The sequence below is a fragment of the Centroberyx gerrardi genome, chromosome 9 (genome assembly GCF_048128805.1).
Source record: "Centroberyx gerrardi isolate f3 chromosome 9, fCenGer3.hap1.cur.20231027, whole genome shotgun sequence".
Classification (NCBI taxonomy): Eukaryota; Metazoa; Chordata; class Actinopteri; order Beryciformes; family Berycidae; genus Centroberyx; species Centroberyx gerrardi.
The window spans coordinates 20,610,973-20,633,259 of NC_136005.1; the positions used below are offsets into that span (position 1 = coordinate 20,610,973).

Sequence of the window (22,287 nt, forward strand, 5' to 3'; positions counted from 1 at the left end):
GAGGAGGAACTAATCAGTGAAATCACCTGTAGTCTTTGGTTGGAACGAAGACCTGTATACACTCGGCCCTCCATGGCACACGGTTTGACTCCCCTGGTCTAGAGCATCTTTCAAGTCACCTGTCTAAAAGGTTACAGACTGATGCTGATTCTGAGGCTCTAGCTCTGGAAACACCCTCACATTTAACATGAAAGAAAGACAAATTAAACCTATACCAAGGTGATGCAAACCTTTAGTAATTTCAGAAAATTCCTGTGACTCCAACATTGAAAATACATATAAACTGCCTTCTTTTATATCACATATTTATTTATGACACGCAAAAACAGTTCATTTCCCATACAGTGAGATACAAAGTTTGCTCTGAATGACAGCTATGTAGAAGTATGACTGTATGACTTTTATAGTGGCTTTTGTGACCATTACAAACCATGGCATTAGCTTTGCATTTAAAAAAAACAATGTGACACAATAACAACATGATTTCTGTCATTTTCAGTACCAGGTGCACTCAAAAACAGTTTGAAAATGCACTGAAAAGGCTCCATCAGAACCTCCCACTTAATTTTCCCTTAGAGTGATTGGAGAGATAAGATTTGCACCACACTTTCTACCAACCACTGAGAAGTTATCGGGTGCATGTCTGCATATGAAATGATTGTTTGGCTTTACAAACCGCGGGCCAACACTAGCATTTGGGTGTCTGAGAAAGAGCCATTTGGCGTGTGTGTGCGCACGTGCATGCATCCGTGCAAGTGTTTGCTCATGCATGCAGTATGAATGTACGTGCCTGGAGGGTTAGCTTGAGCCTAGTAAAGCCAAGTAGCAGGACTGACTGCTCGGGCCATGTCCCACAGGGTGAGCTTGGCATTCTTACTCCACCGAAACGCTGCCAGAACCAAGTCCCCCCTCCTGCCGTTGTCAAGAGCAACAGCTGAGAGGGCTGCTGAGCTTGGATCTGAACGGGACCATGTGGACCTGGAACTCCCTTCTGCTCCTTCTCCTGCTCTACTGTACACAGACACTCTTAGATACAGCGATTAGCTTCATTTTTTTGGCAGTATATTATTAATCATTGAACCTTACTGATTGTTGGCTCACCTTCAAAGTTCAATTTATCTTCTTTACATGGCCCCAAAATTCATCGTGTATGTCTGTAGACGTTTCCAATTTTGCAGATATAAACTGAGCAGATTTGAATAGAGGCCTGTACATAGAATATGAAGGTATGAGAAGACCATTCATACTTGGGTATGGGGCATTAAGTCACAGAAGGAAGACACACACACAAGCACACACACACACACGCACACACACACACATGAAAAATAACATGCAGGGAACAACATGAATGGGAATCCACAACAAACTGCTTTGCCAAGGCCACCATAATGCCTCCTCTATAGAAAAAGCTTTCATGGTGAGTGCTCGAGCACAATCGCCATTAATTCAGTTCTAGGGGATGAAACCAGTCATATGTTACAAGCCAAAAGATACTGATGGTATCTCATCCTGCCTGGAGTAATGGTGTGTGTGTGTATGTCTGTGTGTGTGTGTGTGAGTGAGAGACGCAGAGAGAGAGAGGGAGAGAGAGGGAAAACACGACAACACAACTAAGGTGATACGTAGATACACGTAGTTATCCGCAAACAAGAAACTCCTAGAAGTGTGTGTGTGTGCGTGTGTGTGTGTGTGTGTGTGTGTGTGCAGCAGCTGCTCAGGAGTCTTCCCTAACTGTAATCAGTAGTTTAATGAGTCTCAGTGGCTTTCATGTTCAACACTGATGGCCTGAATGAAAGTTGATGCACAATCAAAAAGGCACACAACAGCCTTGGGGAACACACACACACACATGCACGCACAGACATGTTCACCCCCTTCACCCCAGACCAAACATTCACACACAAACACACACACTCACGCAAACACACACCTAGTAACAGGCACATGTATAATGCCTGTAGTGTACAGGCATGTTAATTACTTCCACACAGATCACCTGCAAACACTAGACTTTATCTCGCTTTGGGTTGATCTGCTTTATGATAGCACCAATAAAATGCACCATGTGCTTGGACTTGAAGAAATGTTGTAGTTAAGAGGAGGAAGAGGAGTGACTGAGAAACTGAAAAGATAGGAGAAGCTGCAGTAGGAAAAGAGAGCGAGAGAAAAGGCAGACATAAAGACACCACAGAGTGTGTGTGTGTGTGTGTGTGTGTGTGTTAAGAGAAACATATTTCTCTCCGGAGCACGAGGGAAAAGAGAGGCAAGAGATTCTTAATGATCACTCTCACCTATAGTGAGAGATGCAGCTGTTATGAAGAGAGAGAGGCTTTGAAAACTCTGTGATGAGAGGCATCATTAGAGTGTGTGTGTGTGTGTGTGTGTGAGAGAGAGAGAGAGAGAGAGAGAGAGAGAGAGAGACAGACAGACAGAGAAAGACAGAAAGAAAGAAATACAGAATGGAGAAAAACTAAGAAAGAGAGAGAGACAGAGAGAGAGACAGAGAAAGACAGAAAGAAAGACATACAGAACAAGGGAGATAATCATAATCATGATAATAAGAGAGAGATAGAGAGAGAGATTGCCTCCCTGCTATGTGTGTTCATGTTTTCCTTTGATGTGACACTGGAGCCCATTCAGAGCAGTTTTGTCCCTCAGCACATGTATTGCTCTGCTCTGACAGCTGTTGCAGCCTAGAGAATGGAGGCATGCACCAGCACATCCCCCTCCACTTATTAACAGGCCCTCAACCCCATACTCTTAACTAACAGTTTCTCATCAGCCTTCCCACTGACCTATGCTTTTTTCCACTGTGTAACGTGGTTTAATTATGTCCTTAGTCAATGCAGCAGCAGAAGAATACACTTCCACAGAGCAAAGTCCTCCAGAAAGAGAATTATTCTTCTCCCTGGTTCTCCAAGAATCATCATACGGTGTGTTAATCCAGCACTGGGCTGCCTAATGCCCGCTGAATACTCCAGTAAGTCACTCATGTCTCTAGCTCTATATTTAGACCGAGGAATTATGAGAGGAATTAATATACACAGACATGACTTAGTCTTCATTATTTTTGGAGGGAAATGGGAGGGGGAGGGGTTGCACATATTACATAGGGAGAGTATGAAAGCTGTCCTGGTTTCTCGCTCCCATTATGTCCCTTTTTTTTCCCACAATTCCTTAGGGAACTGCGTAGTCATGGGACCAAGGCAAAGACACCTTGGGTGGAAACACGAGTAAAGGAATAGTAATGATAAGATCACACACACACACACACACCCCTGAGGCAGAGAGACACACATACCAACAGCAGCCAAATAGCTGAATTCCCCCCTGATTTCCACCCCACCCAACTAACCAGTGCAGTGTAACAAAAGTGAGTGTGAGCGGGGCGAGACAGGAGGAAGACAGAGGAGTGAAGGAGGTGCGGAGAAGAAGCACTTATCTGAGGTGGGGTAGGTATGATAGTGGCTGGTGATGCCATCTCAGCTGTGAGAGTGCTGCGGCTCTCCAGCATGACCCAGTATAAGCGGTGAGAGACGCCTGCATGGCTACACCTTGACGCCCAACGCCACGCATCTAACGCCTGATCTCCATCTCTTCGACATGTGGGCGGAGGAGTGACTGCTGACTGCCTGTTATGGATCCAAACTGCGACACAGGTCAAGCATGCAGCGTGATAGGATTTACTTAATGATTCTCACGGCCCCATGCGGGAGCGCTGGCCTTGCAATAAGATAATAAGGAACGTGGATATAGATACAATAAAACAAACCACAGAACGACTGCTGTAATGAACGCCTTCATTCCCTGTCTCGGCAGCAGAGTGTGAATGGCTCAGCGCAAGGTGCTAATTTGCTGTGAGAATTCAAAGGAACAGTAGGGGCAAATTAAAACATTATTCTTCATCATGTGTATTGCGGCAGCACCCAAAACCGGACCTCCTTGATTCGACTAAAGGGCAGTAGGCTCATGGGTGATACTGGGTGTGTTACAAGGTTGCCGTGCTGAGACCGGGCCTGACGCCTAATGTCCGATCCTCCCTCTCTCCTCTGCTGCCCCGGCCAGACAAACATAACAAAGCTAATTGGGCCATTTAAATGTTAACTGATAGACAGAGGAGCTCTTCCCTTCTACTTTATGGATAACATCTGTGCACATGTTGCTATGAACTTTATCTATAAGGTTTTAGCAGTTATGTGTTAATGATTGAGGACACATTTGCTTTGAGTCAAGCAAATCTAGCGAGGGATTCTATGATTTGACTGATGTGCTGAGCACAATATAAATAGTAGATTTAAATCAAGTGGAAATGCAAACACAGTGTTTCCATTTTGGATAAGTACTGTTCAGATATTCAAAGTGCTCTCCCAGATCAATAGTAAGGATATTCATTTATAAATTTGGCACATAGAGATTGTGACATTGTAGCCATTGTTTTCATCACTATTTTTCACAAGGTAGCATGCAGAGCACCTGCATGGCACCGATTTAGAATTCAGGGCGGATATGTTTCATTCATCTCTCTTTATGAATGAGTCTGCAGCTGAGTGATCAGAAATGTAAACGAATAAACATGGCCGTTGTTTTCACTAATCAATACCCAGAATGAGCAGTAATCAAGATAGAGAGAAATGCGTTACCAGAAACACACACAGGTGCACAAGAGCACACACACATACACACACGCAAACGCACACACAATTAGCATGTAAATCAGTGGTAACTTGATGGTTTCCAAAAAGCAATGTTTTTCCATTTTTTACCATAAATATTCTTGTTTTCCAGCTATGTCCACAAGGCAGTCAGAGCAGTGGTGAAGAAGCAGACCACTGTCAAACATACAGCAAGTGGATAAGGAAGCCTGTGATTAACAGGCTCTTCAATTCTGCTTTAACCTTCCCCAAAACACTCAGTCCATCCGCAGGGAGGAGAGGAGAGAAAGCAGCATTTGTGATTCAGTGACAGAATGATATATTACAAGGTCACTCACAGATTTTAACCCACAGGCCTGGATTTAAATGGATGTTCAGGGACACAACTCAAAACATATGTGGTAAAATACTGCTTTATATCAAATAATGGGTGAAATCTACATAATTGTTGAGCAATTGGGCTATTATAAAGGCCTATACTGTGTGTGGATATGGTAGATATGCTATAATTGCATGTATGATTGTATTAATGGCCTTTGGATACCCTTATGATATTAAAGGGGATAGGTCCATAAAAGACAATGCAACATTTACACAAATGTTACCATTTTCAGTGGGAGTCAAATACCATGGATTTCAGAGTTGCCCTTTGAAAAAGCCCCAAGGATGCTATATTGAATAAAAAACATTTTATTTACTGTAGTAACCATGAAAACATAGCCTAGTTACAAATTAAAAAGCCACAGAAAAAAAAGAGGTTGTCAAATAGAGATTATGTGAACACAAATCAAAGCACGCTGGGTTTATAATGGGCTGATTTGTTCTGATTTCCCTTTTCCGATTCTTTCTCTCTTTTTCAAATTCGATGCAAAACATTGTCCGTTCCCATAATTGTGCAAACTGCATATACGCTTTGAGCAGTGGATGTAGGGAACCCCCACACTGAACCCAGCCGACACATGCCGCAAGATCCCAGCATGCTTATTTGCATTCTCCTCCCATAGCCTAGATGCACGGCTCTGCCACATCCCATTTGCCCATACAAATTAATGCATTGAAATGAAGCTTGGTGGAAAAAAAATATTCTATTTCTTTTTCAGAATCTTACAATTCGAATGTATTATTTTCCTAGTCTTACCATGGTCGCGGTATTCTCCAAAAACATCGACAGGCTAGAGTTGGGTCCTCCGGGCTGGAGAAGGGGTGCAGCGCGCTCCGCAGGGGAGGACGCTCACCGGGCTGTCAGTCGAGGTGCAAGGCTCCCCTGTGTCCCCAGACACGGACACCCAAACTTCAGGTCCAAATGCAGTTTGCCAAATGCTCTCGACTCCTCAGAGCAATGAGAAAGCGAATTTGTTTTTGCAGAGAGGAGGAGAAAATAATTAAGATTCGTCTCCGTCCGTGATGAGGCTCCTCGGTTCGGTATCACTGTTGATATTTCAAGCAATTCCGCTGCCCTGCGGATGGTTGTGGCTGGTCACGTCGCCCTCTACAGAAGAATGCACCGCGCATTTCAACTAACTCTCTCTCTCTCTCTCTCTCTCTCTCTCTCTCTCTCTCTCTCTCTCTCTCTCTCTCTCTCTCTCTCTCGCTCTCTGCGCGGAGAGATATTGCCGTCCGTGTTCACAGGGCAGCTGTAATTATTAGACGCCAGGCTAGTTAGTAATAGCCATCTCAACGTAGTTAATTCACACACACACACACACACACACACACACACACACACACACACACACACACAAATCCAATCTTGCACGATAGATCTTGGACATAAACAGGTTATGTTAAATCGCACCAGATTGAATACATAAATTGATATTAAATAGGATGCGGTGTGGTTATTAGTGGTATATGAGCCATGAGGACTGTCAATCAAACAAAAGGCAAGGTCAGTTTCACGGGTCACCAGACTCACAGAGATCAGGACCACGGACAGCGACTTACATCACTTTGTCCAGTCTCAGTAAATGTACATGATTTTGATGAGAGTAGTGCTTTGCATTTCAATATGATGAGCACATCAGCTTGTTTTCTTATGGGCAACACCTACAAATCAATACAATATGATTAACTCTTCAGGCCAGGCTGGGTTCAGCAAACCTTTTAAAGGAAATCACAGGAAACTCACCTTTATTTTCAGGATCACCGCCTATAATAAATCACACATCACACACATCCTGAATACAGTTGCATCCTGAATACATTGAACACCACAATGAAGGCTCAGTCCCATGTACGAAATTTGGCAGCAGAATTTTCCAGGAATCTAAATCTTCTTGTCCTTTTACAAGGATAATCACTTAGTGTCAATTGTGATGATGCATGAACGGAGGAGGAGGAGAAGGCCTTTAGAAAAGTGTCTCTAAAAATATGCTCTCTCTCTCTCTCTCTTTCTCTCTCTCTCTCTCTCTGACTGACATGAACACACCGCTCTGCAGGAGAATGAAAAACAAGCAGAAGCCTCAGTGTGTTGTGAGAGAGGCCAAACACACATGTATCAGTGCCCAGGGGAAAGCCATTACGATCAGCAGCGAGAGGCAATGGCCAAAGACTGCAGCAGGTGATTTCCCTGATTAGTTCCTCCTCTCTGGTTGAAGGTGTGCTAATCAGTGAAATCCCCTGCTGTAGTGTTTGGTTGGAATGAAAACCTGCAGACTCTCGGCCCTCCATGGCACATTATTGCTTATCTCTGGTCTAGAAGATGGGAGATATGGAAGGAGACAGGTGACAGAGTTGCAGCGGGATTATTGAAGTAGGTGGTAGGTTACTATCTCAATTTGGCACTGTCAGGAAAAAGTCTATATTTGCAGTGCAGCACATTTTTTTCTGCTACTTTGACTCTTGGAGAAGTGCCATGGAGTGCACTAGATTTAACTTGTTTTGTCCTCTTCAGCTTCTCTTACGAAGTCCCTCTCAAGGGCACACATAGCTTTGGAGAAAAGAGAAATCAGATGTTTCTGATTTCTCTTTTTCATCTAACCCTCATGCTGCATGTCACTGTCTCTCATTCTCCCTCTATTCCCCATCCTGCTGTCATGCAGCCCTCCCACACAGTGTGTAGTGGTGACTCAGGCACCTCAGGTCTGCCTGCATATTCCAAGAGATGGTGCCGAAGCTGAGAATAATTCCTCTCCTTGTAGTTTCCCTCTTCTCACATCCCTATTTCCCTCAAATAACACACTCACACACACGCACGTATGCACACACATACACACACACACACACACAAACACACACACACCAGGCCCCCGGCAGGCCACTCTGAAGGAATCGTGATCAGGATTTGAGTGGTTCGCTGACGCAGTGACATCATCACTAATTGATCCTCTTTTGAATTCTGAAAGGGGAATAATATGCTGCTGTATGGGGTTGCCATAGCAACTGGCCCGTTTCAATGCAAGGGGATGTGGAGAGCTGGTGGGAGCTTGGGGGGGTAATTGGGGTGGTGGGAATGGGGGGTGGGGGTCAGGATGTGTGTATGAATAGGGGGCGGGCTGGTCGAAAGAAAGAGTTATGAGAAGGAAAATGGCCTTGCTGCACTCGGACAGCTAGTCATAACATAAAGCCCCGGCACCCAGCTGAAACTGGCAAGCACACAGGACTGACAAAGAATAGAATTGATTTTATACATATGTGTGCCTCTCAGAACACATTCATACACAACCCAGGAAAGCATAAAGAGTGGTGCGACATTGCATAGAGCTCTGAATTTGACATGAAAACTAATCCATTCACAAAACCATAATCGTGTTGACTATGGAATTAGATTGACTAAGCTATTGAGGTTTGGATCAATCACAAGGCTTGCCTCAAGACATTGACCCAACACATCTGCACGGATCCATAGGTCGCACACATCCACTGCAGAGCAGAGCAGGGCAGGGAAAAAGCACTTTGCCTATGTGTTTGACTTGGGGGGTGCAGATGTACCCCTGTAAATCAACACAGTAACCCTTATACCAACAGAGAGACTGCAACTTAAATCAACACTGCCTCTTAGTGCTGGACCCTGTAGCCCCGCTATAAGACACACAGGCAGATTTACATACTATGTATCATTAGGGGAGTACTGTGTTGCTTATCATGCTGTAACATGGCTATGACCCAAAGCCGGAAAAATGCAAAATAACTTGTGGAGCACAAATACATAGAGCGCTATTGATAGATCTCTCACTCTGTTTCTCTCTCTCTCTCTCTCTCTCTCTCTCTCTCTCTCTCTCTCTCTCTCTCTCTCTCTCTCTCTCTCTCTTCAATTCATTCATTTTCTTTACCCACTTAATCCTTTTCAGGGTCGCGGGGGGTTAGAGCCTATCCCAGCATGCACTGGGGCAGAAGGCAGAGAGACACCCTAGACAGGTCACCGGTCCATTGCAGGGGTCAATTCAAGTCAATATTCTATTCAATTCAATGGTGTTATATATTGAATATATAACACCATTGCCGAAACATCTAACTAAAATTGAATAGCGATAATAAAATCAATAAGCAGTATAACAATAAGCACATTTGTCTCTCTCTTCAGTACTGATGCTATTCTTAAAGGTGCAGCCTCTACATTGTTCATATCTGATCCCATGTGAATCTCAAATGTTCACATGGGAGAAGTGGATTGAAGGAGGGAGGGGTACATGCTGGCAGAGATGGCCACTGTGAATGTTCGGGAATGTAAATATAACGCGCTTCTCTCTCTCCGCTAGCGAGTCCTCCTCATGCTGTAGCAATAACAGCGATTGAAATCACCATGGCAACAGAGTTCTACCTGAAAGCAAGGCCACGGAGAAGAGGGAGCGAGAGAGGATGGAGAGACAGACAGAGAGAGAGAGAGAGAGAGAGAGAGAGAGAGAGAGAGAGAGAGAGAGAGAGAAAGACTGAGAAGAGGGCCTGGGCCTCTCATAACACAGCATGATTTATGAATGTCTGGAAAGGAACATTTACAACACTGAAAGAGAGGGTCTAAGGCATAAAAGACCAGGCAGGCATTCAAGCAAGTAGATTCATTCTTTCTTTCTTTTCTCCCCCTCTTTCTGCCTGTCTAGCTCTCTCTCTCTCCCTATCTCCCTCTTTTCCCCTGTTGCAAAAATGGCTAAAAAATGTTCTATTTCTGTCACTCCAATGTTAATGTCAGTATTCTGTATGCTGCCGACGGGCTGGTTCCCATGGCAAGGAGATTTTCTAGGTTAGCCCTATTCAGTTTGAATTGGCTCAAAGCATTTTTTTCATATTACGTATCTAGCCTCCTCTTTGGTGATGTGAATAGAAACATCACAAACCTCAGTACAGGATACCTGAGTCTGTCTGGGGTGCGTCATTCCACAGAAATCTGCACCTTATCTCAGAGAGCGAGAGCCTCAAACAGCCCAGCAGGAGAACAGGAAGCCATCCAAAAATGTGTGATTTAATGTGTGAATTCAACAAGTCATGGCTCTTTTCAAAAAGCCTGATATTCTCTGTCCTTGCGTTCTCTCGCCCCTCTGTGTTCTTGTTTTCTTTGCTGAGTGAGTGAATCATCCTCTCGTGCTCTGGCCTCCTCCAGCTCAATGGAGATCTCCACATGGGTTCTCAGAAACCAACCCGCTCTCCCATTGCCATGGAGACTCTACTGAGCTGCCTTGCGACACGGCAGGACTTGTCAGAGACATGCAGTGCTTCATAGCGGCCCGATAGACACACATGCACACATACGCTGACAAGTCTTCAATTGAGGAGCAGAAAGAAATGGCCTCCTCTTTCCCCTGCCCATCCATCTCGCTGCCTTCCTCTCCTCAGCCCCCTGCTCCCAGTTCGTCATCGACATCTTTACAGTTGAATATTCATGCTCCTGTCTTTCTGAAAGGTCCCATGCTACAAGGCTCAAAAAGGGCACACCAGCCATTGATTGCCCTATTGTATGGTGGGTAACAGGTTTTGACAAGCTCGCACAGTGACAGCGAGGTCCTGAGAGTACGAGTGGACCAAGGGGACTGTCACAGATGAGCTGAGCAGGATTATAATAATAAGTGAATGTGACGAGGCGCTGGCGAAACCGCACAAGCAAGCTGAGCAATTCACAGGCCAGTGAGCAATAATTAATGCTCACTTGTAGATGTGTGCCCTCCCAAAGTATTATAGCCTCTTAATCAGACTAGAATCATTATTTTGCTGTGGAGAAAAGTTTTTCAAAACGAACATTCAGAAACAGGGGGAAGCATTCGAAATTGAATTGAAATGGGTAAAAAAAAAATGGTAATAGAATGGAGACAGTTATTGGTGATGTAGTGTGAAATGAGCAGAATTCAGCAGACTGTCCCCAAAGGCCGGTCAGTAAACACAGTGAAAGAGCCGGGTCAATATGATGATGAGGAGAGGATCCATATGCCCCAGCACTCATTATATGGCACTAAGGAGAACAACCAACAAAACATTAAACAGCAACAATTAAAACTAAACCGTGTGTGTGTGTGTGTGTGTGTGTGTGTGCGTGTGTGTGTGTGGCTCCAACTACAGCTCTCACTGAATTAATTAATTTGATTTGATTTGGGTTTACCTCTCTTCCTGATTCCACACTACAAATGAGTATGACTCTAGTGGTACTTTGGACACTGACAGCCGTAAAATCTGCACTTTGTTTCACCATGAATAACCTCTTCCAAAATAAAACCCTCCCATTAGCAATCGCATAATCAACTTCTCTTCTTTAGTCGCCTCATTATAAGATTGTTTTGATATCTCCCTCTTTTGTCCCTGTCTCTGTGAGCTATTATGTCCGCAAAATCCCTGGCTGGGCTACCAAGAAGGAGAAGCACCGCGTCCAAACATGACAGAATAATGGTGTTTGGCACAAATTTGTTGTGACAGCTTGTTACTCAGAGCTTTGTGACCCTGTCATCCAGCAGACAGGAGAGAGCCTCTACCCAGAGCCATACCGGTGCATCCACAGAACATACATTCACCCAACACCCTGCCGGGGCATGATCTGACCTGAGAAAACTATCGCTTTACTGGTGGAGAGCAAGGGAGGGGGAGAGAAAAGGGCAATAAACAGTGACAGACGTCTTCAGAGACAAGCACAGAGTACAGTGTTAAACATTACCAATCCAAATAATGAGTTGAACAACTCTCTCTTGATAAATAATACATTCAGCATTTCCATTAATGTTGATCTCCAGAAGGCTTGACGGGCCGGGGTGAGAAACGAGTGCAGCACAGCGAAGCACATTTCTCACAGTGTCACAACAGCTGGTGGCGTTCTGTCGAGGTTCAACATTGCTTCTCTACGTGTGTGTGTGTGTGTGTGTTTGTGTGTGTGTATGTTTTGCCAGCTCCTTCTTGTAATTTGCTGATTCTCAGAGGATGAGGGGTATGAACAGTATTTCCATTACTTCCACAAACCCCAAGCTATTAAAAGTGGGACTTATTTCCTGTCAGTATGCAAATGCGTTGCAGCCACTGCTTCATGACAAACGGTTCAACTGTCACTCAATCAGGATATAAGGACATATGTGCAAGAATATCCAGAACTCTGTAGAAACAGACCAACAGAAATAGCTTACCAAAGTAAAAGAGACACTGCACACAGATTATTCCAGCCCATCAAGCTGAGTAGTAAATAAAACTAGCCAATAAGACTACAGCCTGGACCAGTTTCTTCAAAAGCAATTACTGTTTTTCAGTGATGTGGAATGCATGCTCCCTGCAGCAGAGTTTATCTGTTGAGGGAAATGCAATCACAGAATGATAAGTTCTAATAATATCAAAACAGGGTCAAATCCACTCACTGCTGTCAGTAGAGTCTAGTGACTGGGATTAGAGCTGTCTGTTGTTTCTATGCATTCCTGTCCAGTATTACCTTTCAAACAGGTGTTCAGAACCATTAGAGAGGAAGTCGTCAACTCATCCTTCAGGCTCATGAAGTCAGTGCAGAGTCACGATTGGAAGATAAAAGCATGCTAATCGGATGCGATTGCCTCTGATATCGGTTAATGGTTCGGAGGTAATGGGTTGATTGAGATGCACTTAGCAGGAACCGACAGTGTTAAATGACTACTTCATAGAGGAGCAACTGTACATTGTATGTTACCCTTTGAGAAGCACTGAGCCGAGCATGTGTCATTGTATAGAATTGTGTCTTTACATCGAGACATCTGCATGGGCTGTGCTCCACAACACTCCGCCGCAGCGGCAACGCAGCCCCTGCCTACCGCAATGAAATTACTGCCTTTATCAGAATGTAATCACTGTTATTGTGCTGTCTCCCCTCTCACTGTCACACAGCCATAGGAAATGGCTGCAAGTCTATTTTAGGGCTGCCTGCAGATGGCAGCTCTCTCAGGTTAGACCCCTCTGTGTGAGGAACAGAATTTCCACCCATTGATATAGTCTTGTGAAACACAGCTTTCTGCAGTTAGCAAATATTCCAGCCATAAAACACTGCTAACTCAAACCTGTGGTGTTCCATTTTCTCGGTAGGGATCAGGAGGGCAATATTGCCAGTGGCTCTTCACTTACGATTGGCTGTGTTGTGAATAAAAAGCCACTGCAGTCCAAGAAACACCTTTATTAAAGCAACTTTCGTTTTTACTACCCTGCATCTTTCCATTCAGAATTGATTTCTAGATTTCTTGTTGTCAGTTTAATTTAATTTGCGAACGGAGCAATTTCAAAAGAAAGGCCGCCACAATAAGGATCTCCAACCACGTTTGGGTTTCTACAGAATGCGTCTCTCACCATTTGTCCTGCCATTGGTAAAGGTTATTGTCTCCTCTTTAGAGGCAGAACACTGAAGGATGAGTTCATTTTCTGAGGCAAAGGTTCTTTTGGGAGGGACGTGGGCTGCAGTTTATTTGAAATGTAGATTCTGAGCTGTGTCTGTTGCGCTTTCATCCTGGCCATGAAAAATGCATGCTGTGATCTCATTATCCTGCTCTCCTCTTGGAACGCTACATAAAATCAATCCGGGGCAGAGGAGGGGTGAGGACACTACAGATTCTTCTTCTCTTTCACAATGAGCCAGAAGAGGCCCTACAAGTGGGAGGAGAATGTGAGTGTGTGTGTGTGTGTGTAATGTGTGTGTGCATCTGCACGTGTGTATGTGTTTTGAGCTTTGTTAGCGCACGCACTGTCGATGTGTGTCTGAGACTGTCAGTGTAGGAGGAACATATAAATATAGCTGTTTATCATCTTCACCCAGGAGAAAAGTCACCTGTCATCTTTTTTTCTAGTACAGCGGTTTTTCACCACAGGATGTTCTCATTGCTAAATTGGCTGCAGGTGGGGAGAGATACATCTAGCTGCAATTTAACCAATTACAGTAATGATGGGTGAGGGCTGTGCCTTGTTTCCCACTGTAATAGGGCTAAAGTGAGCGCACCTCATGAAACACACTGCATAGCAATGGCACACCTGAAACCAGATCGTCGGTATGTTCCAGCTTGTGTGAGTGCGAATGCGCATGCGTGCGGCAGGGTGGGTGGTTATACTGTTAAGTGTATTGTAGGGAATCCCTGCTTATTCCTGTTATGGTTGCTATGGGGACCGTTGTCCATTGGCTAACTTGAGCTATGCCCTTGGCCCTTCAAGGATTAATGGCCTGTTCAGTCCACTATCCCTCGATTGATTGCTCCATCTTTGTTCACATCAGTATAGACACTGCTGTCCTTACCATCTTAGCAGATAGACAAATGTAGCCTTTATCAACTATGTGGGGGCTGCAGCAGTGCTAGTCACCTCTTTCTCTTTAATTTTTCACTCTTTTTCCTTTCTCTGACTTCAGCAGCCTGCACACTACAGTATCTGCTCTATCCCAGACTGCTTGGTTGCAGAGTCTGTCTGTACTGTGCTGTATTGACTCTGTCTTTGCTATAATCTCATTGGGATAATGGACTGTACTGAACGCTTTGGGTCTATTTTCAGCCTACGGCTCACTCAATCCCCTTGCTCCGTAACTCGGTTAGGAGAGATTCATTACCATTATCGTTATGGATCACTATCAATAGGATTAAACGTGCAAAAGGTGGAACGGGATAAACTGATTCAACAAGACACTGAGTAATGTTTATTTGGAAACTGCTTAAAGAGGGAGTGGAAATTAAGGAGGCGTCAAGTCTGTAGCACCAGCATAAACATGAACGATTGAAAGGAGCGACGTACATTTGCGAGTCAGTCCCAAACACAGACGGAGGATCAAACTCCCCCAGACCAAGCGCTGAGGTGTAAACTGTAAACCCACAATCTGTTCCCCTGATGTCACCACAGCCACTTCCCATGAAAGGCAACACCACTGTCACCTCTCCCCTGTTGACTGCTGACTATTGAACCGGTCAGTGGAAATGTCAGGCGATACATGTTTAACTGCCTGGCATTTCAGTAAACATCGGCTCTGAAGAGGATCACGGCTTGTCCTGTTCCATGTCCTCAAAATGATCAAGTTCCCTCTGAGGTCCACGGCGTGCGCCATGGCTACAGTATGTAATCATATAATCATTATAATTGCTGTGTGTAGTAAGTCCTCCAAAACATTACTAATAAGCCCAGTAAAGGTTGAAAACCGCTGATAATGATAATTGTAATGATTATAATGCGTGTGAGCATATTCTGAAACAAAGGGTGTAATTTGTAGATGAGAGAACACGTAGCATGTACTAATAATGATTAGATAATTGGATGATTCAGAATTACAATCAGACTCATTTTCACTGTTCCTCATATGAGAAGAGATCGTTTTGTCTAGTCAGGTTGTTGAATTCAGTTTATGTTTGGCAGATTCCTCCATGGAATTGAGCTATCTCCTCTTAACCAGGTACATCTTGGCTGGTGCCATTTTCTGTCAGATTGTTTCACTTATTAAATTGGCCATGCTGTCTGTTGGCAATGACAGACGGACACATTGAAAAGAACATAGGAAGAGAACTTAAACATTTTAGTGGGGATAAGAGAGCTGAGAGGAAGGTGAGACGAGGGGGGCAAATGGAAATGAAATGAGAAGAAGGGGCATTTTGTTCAAATAGAATATGCTGGAAGAGAGAGTGGTGAGGAGAGAGAAAGAGAGAGTTTAACTGTTGACGTTCTTTAATGAAACACCTCCCAACAAAATAGAGTAAAAAGGAACTAACAACTCCCACACACACTGAAAGGATACAACCATCCCAACCATCCCCCCACCCAACAGACACACACACACACACAGAAAGAGCGAGAGAGAGAGAGAGAGAGAGAGGGAGAGAAAGAAATAGAGATAGCATGTTTTTGTAGTGAAATAAAGGAATCAATGTGATGCTGTCTATAGAGGCTGATCACATGATAAAGAGCATATTTAAATTCTATCTTTCGCCAACAGCTGAGGGAAAAACAGACAAGAGATTGTGAGGAGATAAAGGACATGGAAGAATTTAAGCACTGAGATATGTGGACTGATTAGCTGCGGAGAGTTGGGAGCTAAGGCAAGGAAGCATGGAAGACCCTCTTGATACTATGTACACAACGGCACTACAGTAAGACCGATATAGGCCTTTTATTGAATTTTGAGGTAACGCTTTATTTTACAGACCACTAATTACAGTGTAACTAGTTTGTAATTATGGGGTATTAATAAAATAACAATGCTGTAGTGACAGGGTAACAAAACAAGAAGTCCGGGAATTAAGGGTTAACAATTTTGTAATTATGAGAGATTTATAAGGTAGTTATGGTGTAACTATTTTTGTAATTACTGCATACTTAAAATATAATTACAGGGTACAATAACGTAATTTGGGGGGACAAAACAAATGTTATTGGTGCTTGTTTTTTTTTGTACAGAAAACAAGTGGTATATTAAAGCAAAATGGACTCAGTGAAAAAACAGCCACATTTAGAATAGATACTGATTATACTGTTAGTAATAGAAAATGTGAATGGTCAACATTTACTAATTCCATTACACTTTCACTGCTTTAGGCTACAGGTTACCCATAGGTTTGTTTTGAAGAAATGCGCAAAGACACTATAACAGTAGTGTGCAAATAAATGTATTCAAATAAAATGATTCAGTTGTTCAATTGTGTAAAGTGGATAGGAAGATGACAGCGGTTCAGCAGTGGACTGCAGGTGAGAGGGAGGTCAAGCAAGGCTTTGGCTCATCTCCTTCTGTTTGGAGTGGCGTCTGCTGTTACAGCCATGTTGTCAGCAGATTTCTTGTTCTTCCTCCGGAATATGCGAGATAGCCAGGAAAAGAAGCCACACTTCTTCTTCTTTGGTTTTGTCGACAGGCTGTCTTTGGCACTGGAACTGTGAGGTCCTGTAGGTTTGACCAGTCGGACAGGTGGAAGTGTTTTTTCCAGGGTCAGACTGGACAGATCCTTGGTGTCCTTTACAGTTTCAACCACAAGGCTTGGTGGAGCTTTGACCTCAACCTGGATGTCTGGAGCCTGGGACTCCTGAAGCAGGTTGGTTGATCGTTCCTGAAGCAGGTGAATCAGGGTGTATTCAGCAAGAGAGACGGGGAGAGCTTCCTCTGAGGAGGAGATATTGTCACATCCAGCAGAGAGGACAAGGACTTTTGTTCCCTCACAACATTCAGGTTGATGCAGGACGGTGACAGAGCTTTCAGCAGCGGCCTCAATCTGTGTACAAGAGTTGACCGTTTCTGTCTTGATGATAAAAGGACATTGTTCTTCCTCCTTCTCCAAGTCCTGGAGGAACAGTATCAGTTTGGAATCAGCTTTGATGATTGGCTCCCATCCATCAAGATGATCTTGTGTAGGGGCATGGTGTGCAGCGCAGGCAGCCATAAATGTAGAACTCACTGTTGTGGAAGCATAGATGTGCTTTTCACAAAGTTCCTCCTCCTCCAGGAGGACTGAGAGGAACTGCATCAGGTGAGAATCAGTGCTGCTGACAACAGGTTCCCATTTGTCAAGCTGGTCCAGAGTCGGCCCATGCTGTGGGGAGCAGTCAACTGCAAATCTAGAGAGATGTGATGAAGTGTAGAGGAGATCCTCACCAAATCCCTTCTTCTTTGAGTCAAAGTGGGATTTGACCAGTGGCTCCCACTCATCCAGGCAGCTCAGAGTGGATCCACAGGGTGAGCAGCAGTCAGACACAAATCCAGATGTGTCATGTGGGGGAGCAAAGAGGTATCTCTTTCCAACTGTCTCCAGGTGGTAGTCATCATCAAAACCAAAGGGGGAGCGTTGAAGCAGCCTCAACCTCTCAATGATTTTGAAGTCATCAGTCATTTGAGCCTCATGGGATGGAGCCTCAACAAGGCGGAGCAGGTTGGATTGAGCCTCAACATGCTGAGCTGGGTGGATGGATGCTCCAGCATTACCTAACACTGTGTCTTCGGTCATGAGAGGAGACTCTTTCTCTGTGGGAGGAAGGTCTCCTTTGTCCATATCCAAGAGAAGTTTGTATGCTGATGAAGCTGTGCTGACTATTGGTTCCCATATATTGAGGCTCTCAAATCCACAAGCAGGTTTGGAGCCGAGACCAACAGGTGAAAGGTCACAGTCGAGCTCAGCAGGAACTCCAGAGAAACTAGAGGCTTCAGCATAAAGGTAATGCTCCTTCTTCAGGACTTTCGCAAACATGCAGTTGATGTTTTCATAGCGATCGTCATTCAGGGCATTGAGTCAAGCGACCATTTGCATTGATGCTGAAAGAAATGCAATGGCAACATCTTAATAATCAAATAACCATGAGGCCACCTGATGGAGCTTCATTCAAGGTCAGCATGCTTCATCATAGCTTCATCTTATGCCTTTCATCATAGTTTTGTTTCAACAACAAATCTAACTGTCAATTTACAATGTAAATCAAACTAAGGAAGAACTGGACGCTAATGCAAATCCTTCAACACAAACAACTAGTCTTTCCTGACTGTCTCTTGTTTGTTCAGCAAAATCCTCTGTACTAATATTTTCCTGTTAAATAATAAAATTATAAATACATGTGGCTTACCAAGATGGAAATCACTCTCCATGTTTTCCTTTCTAAAAGGTAGATATTGTTGATGTTTCTCCAAGTGAATGCAACATGAGTTTTCTCTCTCAATGTGCAGGTGAACACCGATCAGAGATGAAACTGTCTGTTTGTGTTCAGGTCAATCGCTCCTTTATGACACTGACACTCTAAATTCTATGAACTGTGTTGCATTCTGTCCAGCTGCATTATGATTCATCAGATGAAGCTCAGGTCCCAGTAGACTTTGATGACAGAGATGTCTTGCTTCGTACATGGTTTATAAACTACACATGATTAAAACACACATAACTGAATATTTGGAATTTGTATTAAGATACCGTATTTTTTATGTGGAAAACATATATTTAACTGCAAATTCCGATTGCACTTTCAACTGTTTTAAGCCACAAGTTAGCTCACTCTAATTTTACTACTACCTACTACTATTACTGCTATATATTACTATTACCTATTACTACTACCTACTATCATATCTGAGGGGATACATTAGGAAATTAAAAAGAAAAGTTATTCATCGTCAATTCAGCTTTTCAGGTGTAGAATTTCTTTTTTCCAAAACAACCTGTGCATCAACCCATGTAGTTAATAGAAACATGGGTAGCACTTTACAATGGCCTTTTTCCAGTGCATGAACCTTTAAGCACCGATAACATTTGTTTTGCCCCCCTAATTACGTTATTGTACCCTGTAATTATTTTTTAAGTATGCAGTAATTATGAAAATAGTTACACCATAACTACCTTATAAGTCTGTCATAATTACAAAATTGTTACCCCTTAATTCCCGGACTTCTTGTTTTGTTACCCTGTGACTACAGCATTGTTATTTTATTAATACCCCATAATTACAAACAAGTTACACCGTAATTAGCGGGCTGTAAAATAAAGCGTTACCAATTTTAGATATTGGCCACTCAGTGTTGGGCCAACCCAGATTGGTCAAACCCTATAAATGGCACACACACTCTCACACACACACACACACACGCACACACAAACACACACACACACACGCCTCTTATGCACTTGAATACATCCCCCTTAAATAGAAGGACTGGTGTTCGGGAGGTGTTATGGGGAATAAAATCATCATCCTTTTGTTTCACACCACAGTGAAGATGTATAACTGATGCTCCATGATCCCATTCCAGACGCTGATGTGTCTCTCCAGCCTGGGGCTGCGGTGTAGTAGGCTGCTGCTGTTACTGCTGATGATACTATGTGTCTCTATGGGGCTTGTATAGGCTGCAGGGGCTACTGTAACAGGAGCGGGCACAGGAGCTCCGCTGAGATGCATTTCAATGAGAACAGTGGAGACTGGAGGGAGACATTGTTTTTCTTACTTTCTCACATTTTTGCTTCTCACTGCATCCTCACACCAGAAGCTACAATACTTTTCCTCTTAAATCTGTGCTGCTGATCTTAAATCTGTGCTGCTAAAATAAAATAAAAAATAACTAAATGGGAACAATGGTTTCATAGCAGTTGCTTCAATTCACATAATACCATATATAAGACTACGAAGTCAATATCGGTGCTGTAGCATGAAAACTGTGTAAGTCTAGTTTTGGTGTTTTTCTTTTTCATTCCTTTTTTTTATGAATTTAAAACTAACATGGTGATTGTGTGCTCATAAAGTTTCATGACATTAGGGTTTCATGAAATCTTTTCAAATCAAAACCCATTTTACATTTTCAAAAATTCATGGTTTGCAAATGTGAAACTATTTTGTTTTTGTTTGGATTCAACCGAAAACCCTATTGCCAAAATCCACCTTCCAATCATTATTTAGATATTATATTTAATGTATCCCAGCAGCACTTGCTTCTGTCTTCCTGAAAAACTGACTTTTTGGAGATACCACAGACACAACAACACTCTCATCTGACAGTAGCAATATCTAACACACACACACACACACACACACAAAACAATTACTCGCCAATTATTGTAATTAGTCAGCGCTCCTGAACAACAATTTGAACCACAGAAGGGCCCAAGGAAGGTATAATTCCAGTGTGTGTGGGGACTATAAGGACAGTTACAGCAAGGGATTCGGTGGAACGACAGATTAAGAATAATATCCTGTCTCAACATCTTATAACATATGTCACATGTTGTTTTGTGTCTTTGTTGATACTCTGCTGAACTACCCAATAAAAAAAATTAACATTTGGAACTCAACAAAGTCATTATCAGACACCAACATCAAGCACAGGTAGGACACTCACGTTGTCATTTGCATAAATTAATACGGGCATGACTCATGATGATGAAAACACATCCATCAACAGAGAAATAGAAAAATAAGGGAGATTTTCCATTTGGACCAATTTGTCCTGTTAAAACATATGAGAACGATTGAAATCCTTTTAAAATTGATGTAAAATGAATGAATGAATGAATGTAAAATGAAAAGGATGGATATGAATGGCTAAGATGGAGCCTTGCTTGACCATGCGATTAATTCCATAGATTAAAAAGGAAAATGATCATACCTTTAAGACTACATGGATTCTTCTAGATTTGCCTGTGTATGTTTATAGTTACCCATTGCTGAGAGTGAGGCCTTGCCAAATATGAAGGCTTAAAGTTACTAATCTGGTGTTATCTGTTCCATGCGAGCTGAGATGAGCTCAAACATCTTTTCAGTTTTTAAGCTGCATCCGGATTGTACTTCCCAACAGCATAATATAATTTGTACAGTGTCAATAGAAATGAGATTTACGACACATCTCTGAGGGAACACCTTTTTTTTTTAAGTATTCCTAGACTGTGATCACTAAATCCAGTTAAGAGCAGAGCAAAATGAACACCTTGCCTTGAACATTTCATAAGCCCAGAATCCCCCAGCAATTCAGACGGGGCTTTTGTTCCCATGACAGCAGCGGAAGAAACCGGAGTCAGTCAGCGGTGAAATTTCATTGATGAGTCCGACATGCACTGCATGTGTCACACACAGCACATGAGATTATCTTAAGGATGAGTGTACAGAAGAGATATGGCAATATGTTGTGCCTCCCGCTTCATAAAACTTAGCGCCTTTCCGTGGGAGTGATATCTGGCCTTTATTTGACAGGTATAGCTGGTACAAATTATTGAGGTGATGAACGGAATTTAATTTTGTCTCAATCAATGCCAGCTCTGTGATTGCACTGCCAGCTTAGAGATGAGGGGGGAAAAAACATCAACAGGGAGGCAGTCAGGGAGAGGGAAAACAAGAATTCTGGGCAGGAGCATCCCAGCAGTCTGGGTGGTAGACAGACACTGATGTTGAAATTCAGATCACACACTTGCCTGCAAACCACGCTGCTCACTAGGGAGGGAAGGGATGAGAGACAGAGAGGGAGAGAGAGCAAAGGAGGGAGCAAGAAAGGGACAGAGAGCATGCATGGCGGCATACAGAGGACACGGAGAGGGAGGAGAGAGCCAGGTCACAACTGAACCACTGTGATTTATACATACACATGCATATCCAAACAACAGTAAGCATTTATCCTCAATCATCATGGACAAGAAAATAATTAGCAAAAAGTGCAATCATGGAACTGATGAACTTGGATTGAAACGATGAGGAGGCAAATCCAGCTGCACTCACTTTAACTTGACCTGCATAACTTTTAGGCTCTTCCACAGCATCACTCTGCCATCTTGGCTTCTCCGCTCAACGTTTGTTCCACGTTTACATAATGTTG

General features: G+C 43.3%; 1 protein-coding gene across 1 annotated transcript in view; it reads right to left on the reverse strand.

Annotated features, from left to right (window-relative positions):
• The window catches only part of LOC139926661 (proproteinase E-like), a 32,961-nt gene that overhangs the window by 358 nt on the left and 10,316 nt on the right, over positions 1–22,287 (reverse strand). Inside the window, exon 8 of the mRNA XM_071918436.2 lies at positions 837–912. Coding sequence (XP_071774537.1) covers positions 837–912 — 76 coding nt within the window. The remainder of the gene's footprint in view (positions 1–836; positions 913–22,287) is intronic.